A 16,604-nucleotide genomic window follows, 5' to 3' on the forward strand; every position below is an offset into this window, starting at 1 on the left:
GGACTAGGAAGCAGGAATGGGGACCCCAGTGTATTTTCCCTGAGTATGGAAGGCAAGGATGAGGGTGGAAAATTTCACCCCCCAGACTAGAGATGTTTCTTGGGGACATCTTAGGAAAACCTTCCATGCTCAAGGTAACTGTCAGTGAGACGCGGCCCTTCAAGGTCCACGCTGTCGTCTTTAAGGCTGTAGTCACAGGACTCCAGGAGTTACTGCAAAGGCACCGGCCAAAGAAGAGCAAAGACCACGCCAAATCATGTCTGCATGACGGCGTTTAATTTTTCTTTCTCTGAGACCCTGAAAACAACATGTCTTAACATGTCACAATTCTAAAGTCTCAGAAATTTTAATTATCCAATGCTTGTTTTTTCCCATGGAAACAACTCACCTATAACAATGACTGTAAAAAAGCAGTTGGCCTCTGACCCCGTTTGCTGGGTCTGTGCCGTTCAGTGACACTCACTGTCCTCGCCTGCCTGACCTGCACTGCTGGGGCTGACGACGGGTGGCTGACACTCTGCCTATGCCACTACTTCTCCCACGGTGCCTCTGGTGCTTGGAGAAGGAGCTGGAGCTTCTGCACGCCTGACACAGGGGCCTGGTCACTCCTGGTACCCACGCTGAGGCGCAGGACATCAGCCCGGAAGGCTTGCACTGCAATCTGTCTCTTACCTGGGCTGCGGCCTCTGTCAGTCCACAGAGAGCCTTGGATGCAATCCCCACACACTCCCCAAAGCCAGGCAGGTCCCCGGTCTTGGCATTCTGCGAAATCCCCGCCATTGACTCGCCGAGAACCTGCAAAGCAAATAACCAGTGACATTTTCTGTTGAGCTCTGTTACAGGAAGCTGTGCTTGTGACTTTAACTCCAAGGCCACTTAATTAATAATATTAATAACATTTCCCCCCTCTACTTGCATTAAGAAGAGATTCCCCCAAGAGTCATACCATTTCTGCTCCACAAAGAGAACTAAGGACAGTATGAACCGTTCATCTAAAAGTTGTCTGTATGCCAAAGAGATACAGTTAATGCACGCTAGCAATAAAGTGCACTCCATATAAGACCTCCCGTGGGGAAACGGTGCAGTCTGAGGATGATTAGTTCCCAGAACAGAACAGTCACATCCATTGAGCTATACAGTTGAAGTCCTACCCTGAAAGGAGATGGACCTTTCCGGGAATCTTTCACTAAATTGATCTTTCTTAAAGAGGGTTCCTGAATATTTTAAGTATTTCTGTCTTACGTTGAAAACTATTGGTGTTATTTTTATTTCAGTCTTCAAAATAACAGCTGAAAAGGATTTTGGTCTCAGAATCTAACGCGGAGCACTCAAATACTCTGTAAAAGGTCACATGAAAGGTCATACAGGTAAAGACAGAGAATCCACCCCAAATCTGGTGCTCGAAGGCCTATGCTTGGAGGGCAGGTCACACTTTCCAGGATCACAAGAGACTGTGATATTGCAGTCTAAAACCTCACACAGAACTCATTTGTCAATGGCCCTCTTGAAGAGGTAAGCACAATATACTTCCTAAAATTGCTTATATACACAAAATAATGTAGTTTTATGTAGAGTTGCAAAACAAAGAAGTTGGAATTTTTCTATACTTTTTTTCCCCTTAGATTTTATTGGTGCCTTTTAGATATACATAAGGATCACATTCATCATAGAGAATGTGTATCTGTCCAGGATATAACTTGCTTTTCCCCGCCCTCCCTTCAACCCCTCTCCATTTCCAAAGCTTTGTTTCCATGTTTTCCTTCTTTTCTCTTTTTTTTTAACTTTTCCCTACTTTCCCTTCTCCCTCCTCTCTCTCTCGTTCCCTTCCTCACTTGAACATTTTCCTCCTATTTCAAAATATATTTTGGTGCTTATTTACACTTTCAGTATCTCACACCAGAGGGACAGTGCAGTATTCACACATGTGTGTCCGATTTATTTCACTTAAGAGTATGGACTCAAGGTACATCTATTTTCCTAGAAATGTCTCAAGCATATCCTTCTTTATGGCACAGTGTACTCCAGTGTCTAAAAATATCCCACATCTTCTTCATGCACTCACCAGCTGATGGGCACTTGGGTTGTTTTCAAGAAGTGGCTACTACAAACTGTGCCACTATAAACATAGATGTGCACACGTCACTGTGGTGTGATGCTTTTAATTCTCTTAGGAAGGTACCCAGGAGGGGAATGGCTGGGTCAAACACAACCTCTAGTCCTAGTTTTTGAGGAATCTCAACACTGATTTCCACAATGGTTGCACTGGTCTACAGTCCCACCAGCAGTGGAGAAGGGTACCTTTCCCTACCACTGCCCCTCCACCATTTGTTACTGGTTGATTTCTTGATGATAGCTATTCTTTCTGGGGTAACATGGAATCTCAGTGTTATTTTAATTTGCATCTCTTGAATGCCCAGTGATGTTGAACATTTTTTCATATATTTATCTGCTGTTTGTATTTCTTCATCTCAGATGCCCATTTCTGGGTTGGATCTTTAAATTTGGGAGGTCTGACTTTTTTGAGTTCTTTATATGTTCTTGATGGTAATCCTTTGTCTGAAGAACAGCTGGCAAACATTTTTTTTCCCACAGTGTAGGTTGTCTCTTCACTCTGTTGGTGGTTTCTCTTGCTGTGCAGAAGTTTTTTAATAAGATGAGATCCCAGTTGTTGGTTCTTTGTGATAGTACCTGTGTGATCAGGGTTTGATTCATAGTTTTTGCCTACAGCAGTGTCTTCAAGATTTCTGCCTAGTCTATGTTCCAGCAGATACAATGTTTCTGTTTTAATATTTAGAAATTTGGGGCCAGGGAGATGGCTCAGCGGCACAGCGCCTGCCCGCCAAGCTCAAGGTCCTGAGTTAGATTCCCGGTACCAAAAAAAAAAAAAAAATTATATAGAACTTTGATCAATTTCAAAATTAGTTTACTGCATGGTGAAAGATACGGGTCCAATTTTAATCTTTGGTAGTGCCAAGGCAGTTTTTCCAGCACCATCTGTTTTTCTCTGTTTGAGACAGGTCTCACCATGCAGTTCAGGCTGGTCGTGAGCTCAGATTGTAGCCCAGGCTGGTCTCGAACTTGCAATGATCCTCCTGCCTCAGCCTACCGAGTGCTGGGATTACAGGTGTGCTCCACCACACCCGGCCTTCTAGCATCATTTAATAAAGAGGCCAATTCTGTCCAGTAAATATGTTTGGCACCAAGAAAAGGTGGCTGAGTACGTCTGGAGTTGTGTCTGCATCTTCTCATCTATTCATTGATCTTTAGGTCTTTGTCTTTGCCAGTACCATGCTGGGTTTGTTTTTTTTTTTTTTTTTTTTTTTTTTTTTTTTTGGTCTTTTTTGAGACAGGGTCCCACTATGCAGTTCAGCCTGGCCTTGAGCTTACCACTTTGTAGCCCAGGTTGATCTCGAACTTGCAAAGATCCTCCTGCCTCAGCCTCCTGAGTGTTGGGATTACAGGCTACCATGCTGTTTTTATCACAGCAGCTTTATAGTATAATTTCAGATCAGGGATTGTGATGCCCTCTGCCTTGCCTTTTTCAACCAGAACTGCCTTTGCTATTCTAGGTCTCTTCTGGTTCCAAATGAATTTTAGGATTGTTTTCTCTAATTCTGTGAGATATGCTATTGGAATTTTGATCAGAATTGCAGTAAATCTGTATGACAGTTTTGGAAGTATGGCCATTTTCACTGTACTGGTTCCTGCTACCCAAGAGCAAGGGATATCTTTCCATTTCCTGATATCCTCTTCAATCTCCTTTTTCAGAGTACTATAGTGTTCAGTATATAGATCTTTTATATCCTTTGTCAGGCCGATTCCTAGGTGTTTCATTGTTGGGGGTGCTATTGTGAAAGGTGCTCTTTCCCTAACTTCTCAATGAGTTTGTTATTCATATACAGGAAGACTACTGATTTCTGAGTCCTGACTTTGTATTCAGCTATGCTACTGAATTTGCTTATTAAATCTAGCAGTCTTTTAGTGGAGTTTCTGGGGTCTTCTATGTACAGTATCAAGTATACTGACTTTCTACCTTGCTCCCAACTCTGCATTCCTCTCTAAGAAAATACCATTTCTTTGGATCTAAGTATATAAAACATACACCGCCCCCCCCCACCTCACTCTGTTATTCTACAAAGATGCTGGACTGAGGAACTTCCAGTCTTAGCCCAACACAAAGCAAGCCTTCCTGACATCACCAATACCTATGCTCCCCCAACACTAACGTTAAAGTAATATAAATAAGCACCCAGGTGCAAGGCCAGATCACCATAGCTCCATACCCATTTATGTCACTAGTATGTCTGGTCACTTTTTGATTTTGAGATTCTCTCAGAATACACTGACATAATTAACACAGATCAGCGTTTCTCAACAGCTATTTCTCCTCCTCCTTGTTCCACTAACGAGTCTTTGCAGACTTCCCCCACCAAACTGAACGGTAAGGAATAAGGCTGTATGCTTCCAAGACCACAGGGCTGAAACCTGGTGCTTCTCAGAAATACATAATCTCAGCCACATCTCACATTTACCAGTCAGAAACTTGGAGATGGAGCCCAGCAAATTGGATTCCGATGTACCCTAAGGTTTGAGAAGGGATCCACCACAAGGCTTTACCACATAGCGGCCACTGGCAGATGCGTACAAAGCACACGTCCATCTTTCCCCACCTGAAAAGCAGTGTGAACATCTGGGTTACCGCACACACAGGCTCACCTTGGAGTTTTCCATCACACTCTCGATGCAGTCAAAGTAAGACAGGTCACTAACAGGCTCATTGGGATTGTCCAGCATCCCCTTGACAGTCTGCAAAGGAGAACACGACTTAAAACGGGAACTACGGGAATGTAATGAGAGCAAGTCATCATGAAACGCCAACCGCTAGCTGCCCCTCTCCATGTAAGACTCTGGAAAGGCCTGTTCATGTACTGAGATTCTAGGAAGCACTGAGATCAGATTCACTGCTACAAACCCAGGACCGCTGGGGCAGGGGGTACTCCAGGTTAGCTTTGCCAGACACGAGAACCTCTTGGTTTGGTTCTGGAGAACCATAGTATTTATAGAAGAGTAAGTTTTGTGTTTTGTTTTGTCTTAAAGAAATTTCAAACTTAATGCAAGGCAACATATTCATGGTAAATTAACATAATTTCTCTGCTGGATAACCTGAAGGGGTTTAGGTTCCAAGGGTCCATTCATTTATTTCTTCATAACTAATAAGAACCTGTAGTATTTCCATTCTGGGACTTTCTGATGAGAAGGCATGACAGATGGTAAATCTTTCAGGCTGCCCTCTGGGACGGCCCATTTTGTTTTTATTTTTCACAGGACAAGAGGAGGATGCCCGTGCTTGCTTGGGTCCCCATCGAGGAAATGGAAATAGCCAGTTTCTCTGCCTCTGCCCTGAAACCATCACTCGCTCTCTTGTTACAGCAACCTAGGCTCATCACCTGTGCAGTAACTCGGGGCGAGCGAGCCTGGGGTGTATCTGTGCAGTCTTCCCCAACCGGAGACCGTGCGTGAGGACCCCGCACAGCCGACAGAAAGACAGCGTCGTCTGAGTTACACAGGGTGAGGCAGGCAATGCGAACTGCCGAGCCCTCCAGTTAAACACACCAGGGAAAAGAGGGGAGGGAAAAGAAGGAGCTCATCTCAGTGAAGACCTCAGCTCACTCCCTGGCTAGGATCATCCAAGTGTCTTAGCACCAGAAATCACGAATCAGTCCTAATTCTGGCAGTGAAGGACATTGCAGAAGCTGCCCTGGGCACTCCCACCATGCCTGACCCAAGCCAATCACCCAGACAGCAAAAGAACACTGGGTACAACCACTCCATGGCTACTGAGATAAGCACTGGGCAGCGTCCACAGGACCTCCACGGGTGAGGCCTGCGTTACACACAGGTGGCCACACTGACGGTATGTTTAAGCACACACATTCTATAAGCATTCGTGGGGTTTTCAATTACAAGTCCACGATGGAGGATTAACTAAGAAGCACCCACAAATATGTGTGAGGCCACTAGGACCCCGCAGTCTCCTCGACTCTGGCGTCCGTCCTTGGCTCCAATGGTCCCTACAGGTTACAGAAGAAAACAGATGAGGAAATCGTTTCTACTGACAGGGACACCTGTCTCAGCCTCTACTGTCCCGAGTGTACCAGAATCATCTTTCCAACGAGGCAATGACTGCTTATCAGCAGCCTATACCCAATACCACAGGTCTTTTCCTGTTTGAAATAAAGCATCCTTTCACAAAAGAAATGTCAGCCTGTGGGGAAAACGGAAGCAGTGACGGTAATCCCCACCAGACCTAATTTTCTCCAGTTCCCACCTAGATTGGGACTTTGACCCCAACACTCTCTCAGGTAAGGTAGACACAGCACAGAAGCTAGAAAATTAGGCGTGTAGGGAAAGACAGGAGCACACGCTGCTTTTCCAGCCTCGGCAGCCTCGGCAGGGACCCACCTCGAGTTCCCGCAGGGCGTTATCGCACTCCTTCTGCCCCGGGGCTTGCTGGGTGCACAAGGTGATCAGCTGGTTGATGCTCTCCGTCACTGCTCTGCAACAGACGCAGAAAAGGGTGTGCGTTTGTTTATTTGACAGACCTCAGTCATTTCCCTAACAGTGCTTAGCAGGTTCACCGAAGACACAATTAACTCACTATTTAGGCTGGGGTCTCCGTGAGACCGCTCTCACAGGCCCTAAACAACCCGAAATTCATACTCACTAAAGATAAAACCAGAAGCCCTGCTTTGTTCGTATCATTCACTTGAGTTACCCTTAAGGGCTCTACTAGTTCAATGAGGACTAGCTTTTGATGTATTGATAAGAAACACAAACAGCAAAGTGATCGTATCAACAGTGCTTGCAAGCTCCTTCCTTAAAAGCTTAAAGGGTGATTAAGATTACCTAAGCAAGGGTGGTTTAGAGAGCTTCTGTGTACTTTGTACTGGGGGTTGGGGTAGCATTCAGGATCACACCCGAGGAGCACTGAGTTACATCTTTAGCGTTTTTCAATTTTTATTTTAACGTCAGGGCCTCCATACTTGTTTCCTAGGCCATCTTTGAATTTACAATCCTCCTGCCTCAGCCTTCCTAGTAGCTGGACTTACAGATGTGCACCACAATGTCCAGCTTATTTTGGACATTTTTGCAATAGAAGACAAAGAGCAAAATGTGCCCACGACTTTGAAATCTCTATTTCTCAGTAAATTCTGTAGGAATAACTAGCTCTGAGCAGCCTTCCCAAATTAATTCTTCAAAATAGCTATTTTTTCTTCATTAACACTAAGAGGGATAAATAAGCACCTGCTGTACGACTTCACATGTGCTTCTAGCATTTACGAAGCAGCCCAGAGTTTTTCCTACACCACGAGGATTTCCTATCTGGACAAGGCAGAAAGTAATGTTCACTTTGGATTGTTTTGGTAAGATACGCGATCTGGGCTGAGGCATCTTCCTTTCACACGGAAGTCCAACTGTTCCAGCACCACTTGCTGAAAAGACTATTTTTTGTGCCTTGAACTGCTTTTTCAACTTTATTGACAATGAACCACCCACATCCGTGTGAGCCGACCTCTACTTTATTCCGTCCCACTGACCTGTCTAACCTTTCACCAGCATCACACTCTTCATTACTGTTGGGTGAGAATAAATCTAAACACAGAAATTCTAACTGAGGAAACAGATAGGCTGAGTTGGTCATTATACACTGTACGCAGGTGTTAAATTATCACACTGCACCCAACAAATATGTACAATATTACACATCAATTAGAAATAACTTGTATTTTATAAGTGAAAATCTGAGAGATAACTTGGGGGGGGCACTACAGAAAAGGCACAAAAACAAGACCTAAACACACGTCCATTCACGTGGCTCCAGGGTCAGACCCACAGCCCTTTCTGCAGGACCATGGAAGGTTCTCAATTCTATTCACATTTCCTAACCACTACAGCTAAAGGGCAATTCAAAACAAACAAAATAAAAATAGTGTGCACACTGCGGTTGATCACGAACACTGTCTCACAGAGAAGATTCCTCATTTTATTAAATTGACTGTACCGCTTCCCACAGAATATCCAATTAGATGGAAAAAAGATGCTGCCAGGCACAAGGCAATCAGCTTAATTATCCGGTGAGATACTGCTTTCCATGTTAAATACAGCCGGGGGGATGGGCGGAAGAAGAAGATTCTTGAATTCAAGAAAGCAGCCCAAAATAGTTTTTCTAAGTCTGACTCGGGGGCTGGTCTACGTGGGGAAAGTGCTCATTAGCGTGTCAGCAGGAGCCCTGCGTTCTCTATGTTGCAAAACGGAACAGAAACAAGGGAGACAGCAAGACATCCCCGGCTCCAGCAACCCCGGAGGCACGGTCTAGGATGTACACAGTGGGTGTGTCCCACGCAGCCCAGCACCGTGTCCTTTCCAGCAGCCCCCAGACCCACCTCAGAGGGGACAGGCTGGTAGTATCTCCATAACACTAGGCGGCGCATGTCCGCCCCTGTGACAAATGATCACCTGGAGTGGATTTCCACGGATCACAGCCACCGCCCATTTATTTACTTCTCCATAAATGGGACTGCTGTTTTTTTTTTTAACTCTAGTTTCTGTGTAATGATTGGCCCATCTAAAAACCAAGTGTTTATAATTGGTGGATCCAGAGAACACACACTTGTGGGGAGGCTGCCAGCTTTCCTATTCCTCCAACTCTTCTGTAGATTTGATTATCCATAAAAATGTCAGCAAAGCATCTGGTGTCTAAACGAGCCCCTTGGATAACTGATTCACGACAAAACTGCATTATTTAGATCCTTGTAACTCATTTTAGAGTCTAGATTACACAGCTAAATAATACACTAAGTGGCCCGGAGTCAAATGATTATATACACCTGACAATGAAAGATCGTATTTTTACGTTTTAAATGACAGTAACCCAAACCAGTAAAGGACTGATAAAAAAAGGTACATTCCACAACAGAGTTTGGGGACCATTAAAAGCTATAGTGTGCTGCATATCACTAATGTCATAGAATAGTCAAGATATATAATTATCACACAATTTATAAAATAGTATAAATGGTATAAGCCCATCATTATAAAACTAAGCATATGTGTATGCACAGAAAAACAACAAAATGACCCATATAAAATGTTAAAAGTGAGTGCATAACGTTACTTTTTAACAAAAGTTTCAATACATCTAAAAATTATAATTTGAGCCAGGCGTGGTGGTGCACACCTGTAATCCCAGCACTTGGGAGGCTGAGGCAGGAGGATTGTTACAAGTTCAAGACCAGCCTGGGACTCAGTGTGAGCTCACAGCTGGCCTGAACTGTACAGCAAGACCCTGTCTCAAAAAGATAAAAATTATAATTTGATCAATTTACTTTGTAACTTAAAAGTGACAAAAATTAGCAGATCCTGCATTCTATGTAAAATCAACTATGCCTGGTCTAGTTACTTCTACTTTTTCCACATTTTTTTAAAAAAGTTCACAACTATGTAAGTGTACTTTTAAAGATTTGATTAAAAGGTTACATGATCGTAACTTCAATTTACAGATAGCATTTTCCCCCCAATACTGTGACCTACGGCCCTCACACTGAGCGGCCCCCTCAACCCCACCCTTTTTCATTTTGAGACAAGATATCACTAAGTCACTAAATTGCTCAGGGTGGGCTTGAATTTGCAATCCTCCTGCCTCAGCCTCTCAGAATATTGGGATTATAGGTATGCACTACCACACACGGCGAGTAACATTTTCTTTTATCTTACTCTTTATCTAGGCATATTTTTAAAACTGGGTTTTTAAACCTCAGAGGTTAAAAGGGGCTTTTTTTTTTTTTAAATATTTGTTTTTGTTTTTTGTTTTTCCTCCGGGACCAGGAATCGAACTCACGACCTTGCGCTTGCCAGGCAGGCACTGTGCTGCTGAGCTAAATCCCCAGCCCCTAAAAGGGGCTTTCTAAACTAAAAATCATTTGGTGTCCACAGATACTGAATTGATTTAAGTGCAATCTGATAGTTTTGGCTGGGCACTGTAAATACATATGGAGCTTGGGTGACAGAAGATAATCAGTGCTTTTCATTATCTATGAGGAAAAAGAAACCACCTCAGAAGGCGTTTGGAGAAGAAAAGAAAGCAGTACGACAGCTCCCTTCCTGAAGGCTGATGAAATCCACCAAGTATTCCCCAGGTCCGATCATGCCAAGGAATGGAGATTAAATGACACACCTTCAGCCTCGCCTGGACAGCAAGCTATTCACAATTCAGTTGGAGAGGCAAGACAAGGGGACACATGACATGAGAAGCGGGTGCAGAGAGCAGATATCGGGGCACAACACCACACGGCACAGGACGAGTCCCCGAACAAGAGGCCAGGTGAACGCAGGGACTCACGGAGTGCGCGGAAGAGAATTAACCTGAACCCGAGGGAAGAGCTCAGGGGCACGATTAGCAGTCAGGCCCCGGTGAGATCCTGACTTAGCTGAAGGGGAGAGAATGTTCTAGAAGAGAGCGATGGCCCCACGGATATTTTTCTATTTTATGCAGTAGAGGCCCTCCCTGCTTCACGCTCTCTGCTCATCACCCTTTCTCCTCTCTGAAGATGGAGGAAGCCTCTCAGCAGGAACCTGAGCAAATAACGAAGAAGGGAAGCTGAGTGCGCAGGAGCCTCATGTGGGCTCCCGGGGGGGCCTCGGGGACACCGGAGCAGCTGAGAGCGGGGAGGGTCGCACGTGGCCGCCCTGCAGTCCCTCTGGTCCAGGTGGCAACGGCGTAAGCACCACTGGCAGGCGAAGGTGCTCATCCGGAGGGCACGGTTTCCGCCGTGCAGCGGCAGGCTGGTTTGGGGTTTCCTCTGTTACACTCAGGGGGCACCAGGCCAGCACCTGGTAGAGGGAAAGGGTGAAGAATGGCTGACAAGCGCTCTCCGCCCTCAGCCAACTTGTCAGTGCCTCACCAGCGGAATATAAAGAGGGCAAGCTGGATTCAGACAGGACAGCACTTCCTCTCCCCAGGCATCGCACCCTGGGACCCAGGGGTCCCTGAAGGTCCCTAGGCTTGGAGGCTGAACTGAGCTCTGAGGAAAAGGACATACCCTGCTTTTTCTTCAGAAGCAAACCTCTTTTCCCACAGAGCCCCCAAGAGCAAGGGGCTCAAGGCTAGCGACACGGGCGCAGGACAGGGCTGAGCTGGGGACGTGCGCGTGATAAACACCTGAGTAATGGGCTCATGGAAGAAGGACAGCAGGAATGAAGGGACCCCACCCGCAGTGCTCTGCAGCGCAACAGCAGCTTGCCTGACCTACCGAGCCAGGCTGGGATCTCCTCTGGGAACCCGCCCCAGGGCGCAGAAGTTACTAAAACGTGCCAAGAAACTGGAGAAGGTGCCAGCATCTTCTTGCACCAGGCCTATCTCAGACAGTCATTTCCACACGAGGAATTCGCAAGGCTTGCTTGGTAATAAAACCCTCAGGCTGGGAGCTCCGTCAGCTTCGGAAAGCCAGGACAGGACGGAGGCCTGGAGCGCTCTCCCACCTGGGTGCCAGGTCCCGTCCCCAGTGCCACCACCAGGGGGCCCGCGGAGACGCGGAGCTCCGGCCCAGCACCACGCCTTCCCCGGCTGTGATATCTGGCTTTTAAAAGGCCGATTTATATTCTCCCCCTCTTCTTGCAGTTAAGAAAGCGAGCAACGTGTTGCAAGCTGGAAAACGTCATTTGGAAATGACACAAAAAACTAAAGAAAATGAGAAACGTCTGGGTTCAGATACCTAGAACCGATAGTTGCCTCATCCAGAGGCTCCTCACAGGAAGAAGGCAGCAGTCAAGAGGGGAGTTTTATGGCAGAAACAGCTGCCCAGCAGGAGGACCTCAGCCCCATGACGGTCCTTGTGCCCACTCCCCCGACCAGGGGCGGACACCTGTGTCCAGGAACGATCACAAAGCAGGCCTGGGTAGAAGTGGGAAGATGGGAAGGGAATTTTCCAATCCCCTGGCGGCTCTAGCTAGCATTTGCAGCTCAAATGCATCGCCCGTGACTAAATGAAGAACTCCAGGGTTTGCAAGGGAACTCCTCTGATGTTGTCTGAGCCTCCACCACACGTGAGATAAAAACCAACATCACTGTAAGCCAAGCGGGGCCAAGAGACAGGATCTAACTGTCGGCACCGCGACAGCTTAAGGGTGGTATAGCTCACGGTCTCTCTAGAGATCAGACAGGCCAAGGGATGGTAGCAATGTGGGTGAGTGAGTATCAAAGCTTGGATTAGAATTTAGATCTCTTGACTCAGACAACTTAAAGATATGCTAAGAAGAAGGTGAATAAACAAAACCAAATTAATAATAAAAAGCAAGCACCGTGGTACATTTGAAAAGGGCTCCAATGACTCTATGTCACCTAGTGGTCTCCACTTTAATGTTCCATCTCATCAGCTTTCCTAAAAGTAACACCACGGCGAGCAATGATGAAAAACATCTGCACCCCACAAAAACCTCACGAAAGCCTCCCCTCCTCCTGGCTGTCACTGCAGCTGCTCCTCTAACCGGTTATTGAAGGGAAGTGCCACAGTGGTGGGCGGGGAGAAGAAATGATGTTACTTCCCCGGGCGAAAGCCGCAGGAAAGGACAGCAGTGAGATCATGCCAATGTCAGATTCACCTTTTAATTTAGTTTAAGACCAGTTCTCTTCCACCGCCACCCCGTTCATCCTAAACTGGAGCTCTTCCACCCGTGACAGACGGAACACGCAAAATTCATTCAAACCCTGGCCGGTGCCAGGTACAAAGTAGGTGCTGCATAAATGCCTGCTGAACGGCTTTTGAGCACTGTTCTCTTCTTTAGTTTGCTGTATTTCCTTTTCAACAAGCACATGTTACTTTTCATGAGCTGAAAGATATAACACCACTTTAACAAAAATCTCTTTAAGTCCTCTTGTTTACAAGCCAACAGAGCCCTAAGCCTAAGCAAGGCTGTGCTGAAGAGGCTGCATGAGCAGAGAGAAAATGCAAGTCCTGGAAATGAGACAGTTTAAAAAAGATGAGGCTCGATCACCCCGGACTCTAGCTCCAACAACGTAAGAACAGTTCTGACTCCTTGCTCTGCAAAGGCGGCAGGACGCTGGGCTCCTCCTTCAAACTGCAGACGCACTGTTTAAACGCACTGTCTCTTTCTTACCTTGCAGCTGCAGCCAGAAGGTTTTTCGCATTAGGAGCTCCTGGATCTACGGAGAGAGACTTGGCAGCTAACAACAGCTTGCTGGATGCCATAGAGATATTCTTCAGGTTGCCTATCACTTGGATCTGGTCTTCTTTCGTCTGCAAAGTCAAGAGAGAGCCAGTGTCACCAGCAACTGTCTATTTCTCCCAGGAAGCATTCAGAGGGTTAGGAACAGCATCCTGAAGGGCAGGCAAGTTATCTGTTTAGATGACATTAGGCCCTATCCATCTGCAGATGCCTAACTCACTGAGACACAGACTAGCGTCTGCCCTTCCCCAAACAGATGCTGACAGCAAGAAGCATGCAGCAGGGAAAGGAACCCATGCCCAAGTGGGTGATCCAGAGCTGTGCTATCTCACAAGTGGAGGCATTAAGAGAGGAGGAGGAGGAGGGGAGCGAGCCACTTGCAGCAATGCACAGACCAGCCAACAGTTCCAGCATCTTGCTCAACAATGCTGGAGTTGTCAAGTAGCTTGCACATCTCGGCCTGGCACAAATGACTGGCACTGTCTCCGCAGTCAGAGCAGAGAGCATTCCCAGAAGTTTCTGCCCCGGGAAGGGACACGTTGCTCACCTGGCTTGCCATCTGAGAACCATTTGTGGATAACAGAGGAAGAAAAACCCCGTATAGCTCTTTTAGAGTTCACAGGAGCTCAGAAGACAACATCCTGGCAAGCTGACACCAGACCAGTCCTGTTCTCCTGTTCTAAACAAGGGGCTTATCCAGCCTTACCTGTTTGTCTACAAGAGCTAACATTTCATCATCTGACATTTAATCGTTCAGTACTACCGACAGTCTACTCAAATGAGCCCACTAGATCCTAAGTGCATATATCTACTCGATTATCCCACATTCGAAGAGCCTTCCTCGTCTCTGCTGAACGTTCTCCTTCCTCCTCCCCTCCTTCGGAATGGCGTAAGTAAAGGATGCATTCTGCTGGAGGATCGTGGGAAAAGTTACTCCTCATCACCACGAGCGCTTCACACACAGGCCGATAGCATCTTTGGGGATGCCAATCCTGTGAGGTCTTGGCGCATCTTAAGCAGCAAAAGGAATGTACTGTGGCCTGTCTGCAGGTTCTGTATTCCTCATCGCCCCCTGGGCCCTCCAGGGTAGGTAGTTATCAGAGGGGGAGAGGCTCAGGCCAGTTCAGAGGGCCACCTCCACGCTCACCTGCGCCTGGCCAGCCATCTCAATGCCAGCATCAAGGAATTCATCAAAGTCATCACTGAATTTTCCCGAGGCTGCGGCCAGCTCCCCGCTCTGGCCCCGGGTGGCGTGGACGACTTCCCCAGCAGACTGGTTTAGATCGGCTGCTGCCTGGTTCAGCTCGCTCTGGGCTTCCTGGAAAGGCTTTGTGCTCGGAGGTAGCTACGGGGACAGAAGGCACACCCTGTGAGAAGTTACACCTTGCAACGAGAGGGATAAAGGAGAGTATTGTGGACTGAGGGAAGACTTCCCAGGGATGTGTTTCTGACTCATCAAGACTGAGAGGCCGCGTGTGGTGTGAACCCATGTTGAATTTGATCTTCAGGACATCTGCATCCATCCCCTTACCCTTCCTTCCATCCATCCATCCATCATCCATCCATCCATCCATCCATCCACCCATCCATCCATCCATCCATCCATCCATCCATCCATCCATCCACCCATCCATCCATCCATCCACCCACCCACCCACCTTCACGGACCACCCACTCAAAGTTAGACAGTGCATGTCTGATTATGGTAAGAACAGCTATCCTTGGGGGTCACACTAACCTGAATGACAGGGACAGGACTCACACCCAAGCATCCTCACTCCAGGATCCATGTCCTGGACCACCACCCTCTTTTTGCCTCTTTTGAGATGGAAACTCCAAAGTTTTAGCTTTTTAGAACTAAAAGCCTGCTGCTAGCCAACTTTAAGTCATGTTCTTCCAGACTAATAGCCATCAATATTGTTTTACTAAATCTTTAATAACTTTTTTTTTACAGAATGTAAGTGCCATGTGCAGAGTTTTTACCATTAGTAAAAAGTTCCTGAGACTAAGCCACACCCCATTAGCCAACCCCATACAAAGCTTGCATACCTGCCCAGGGAAGACACAAAGATGAACAGCACAAACTCTTCTTTATAATCCGTGGCCCCAAGAAGGAATTCCTGTGACTACCTGCTCTCCCAGTGAATCACAGACACACACACACTCCTCCATCACCCGGCTGTCACTACCTAGCATGTGCTAGGTGGTTAGGGAATCACACACCCTCGCCTGTCTCTTCTGGATGACCGAAAAGCAAGTAGGAACATGAGCTCAAAGAAGATATAAACCTTAAAAGCTCCACCTGGAAAATGTGCTGATCAGAAAGCAAAACAAGGGGAAGGAAAATTGGCAGGAAAGATAGTGCTCTGAAGGGGAGTGTCAGCTGCTGAGAGATCCCAAGGAAGGAGGAAGACTCATTCGCACTTGGGGCTCCCCCAGACCCCCCTTTCCAGCCAAGAACTTCTCACCGAATCCACCAGCAGCTTCTTGCTGGATTCCCCGATGCTCTTCAAGGCCACATCCACATCCTTCTGCCCAGGCAGGCAATTCACACAGTTGTTCAAGGAGTGTGAGACGGCTTTGGCCACCTGGATAATGCAGGGAGAGAAGCAGCACAAGAAAATGACTTTCAGGACAAATATTCTCGCGCATTTGCTGGAAATGAGCAGCCAAAATATGCAGAGCAGACACCGGCATGGAAATCACCTACCAGCATCTAGCCTACGCTGCTTACTGAATTAAGCCACCTCACGCAGTCTCTTGGCCAAAAGCAAACTGCCACCCCTCGTGGGGGTTAACATCGTGTGATACGCCACACCCCACCTGGTCCCCAAAGCCAGGCTGAACCCCAGCTCTGTGACTCAGAGTTCTCCAATGTGAGGTCAGGCTCCAAAACACAGGTGTCTTATAGAGAACAGTGGAAATATCTCCTATTTTGAGGACCCTGCCAAGGTGACTGGGGTAGAAGTAGGCCTCGAGTTCTTCAGACCACCCTTAGCTGGGCCTGGGGCTGGTTCTGGCTCAGTGAACCTCCGCTGTTATCACCTGGGAGTCTCATTCTGCCAGAGTGCGAACGGACGCTTTGAGCCCTTCCAGACCAACCTGGTGCTGCCTTTTAAGAATGTCCAAGCGGCTCTCTGTCTGCACTCTTTGGTATCCTCAGTCAAAAGGCAACTGAAGTCTGGTCTCTGAAGGTGACCTGTGTCCTCTCCGTTCATCTAAAGCACCTCGGCCCCAGCTCCATGTCTAGAACTTTCCCCAGGTGGTTCCTAGCCAACCGATTTCATCAGGTAGCTAAGAATCCCCCAAAGAGGAACAGAAAGTCAGAGGCAAACACTTCTGACTGACTGGAACCTGTACAG

General features: G+C 47.0%; 1 protein-coding gene across 1 annotated transcript in view; it reads right to left on the bottom strand.

Annotated features, from left to right (window-relative positions):
• Tln2 (talin 2) overlaps positions 1-16,604 on the bottom strand; it is a gene marked incomplete in the record, with an annotated part of 349,184 nt that overhangs the window by 80,256 nt on the left and 252,324 nt on the right. Inside the window, 6 exon segments of the mRNA XM_005393813.2 lie at positions 673-795; positions 4,717-4,806; positions 6,463-6,556; positions 13,174-13,313; positions 14,390-14,587; positions 15,711-15,830. Of these exon segments, the coding sequence (XP_005393870.1) occupies positions 673-795; positions 4,717-4,806; positions 6,463-6,556; positions 13,174-13,313; positions 14,390-14,587; positions 15,711-15,830 (765 nt within the window).

This window comes from Chinchilla lanigera, unplaced genomic scaffold (genome assembly GCF_000276665.1).
Source record: "Chinchilla lanigera isolate Chin_1 unplaced genomic scaffold, ChiLan1.0 scaffold00049, whole genome shotgun sequence".
NCBI lineage: Eukaryota > Metazoa > Chordata > Mammalia > Rodentia > Chinchillidae > Chinchilla > Chinchilla lanigera.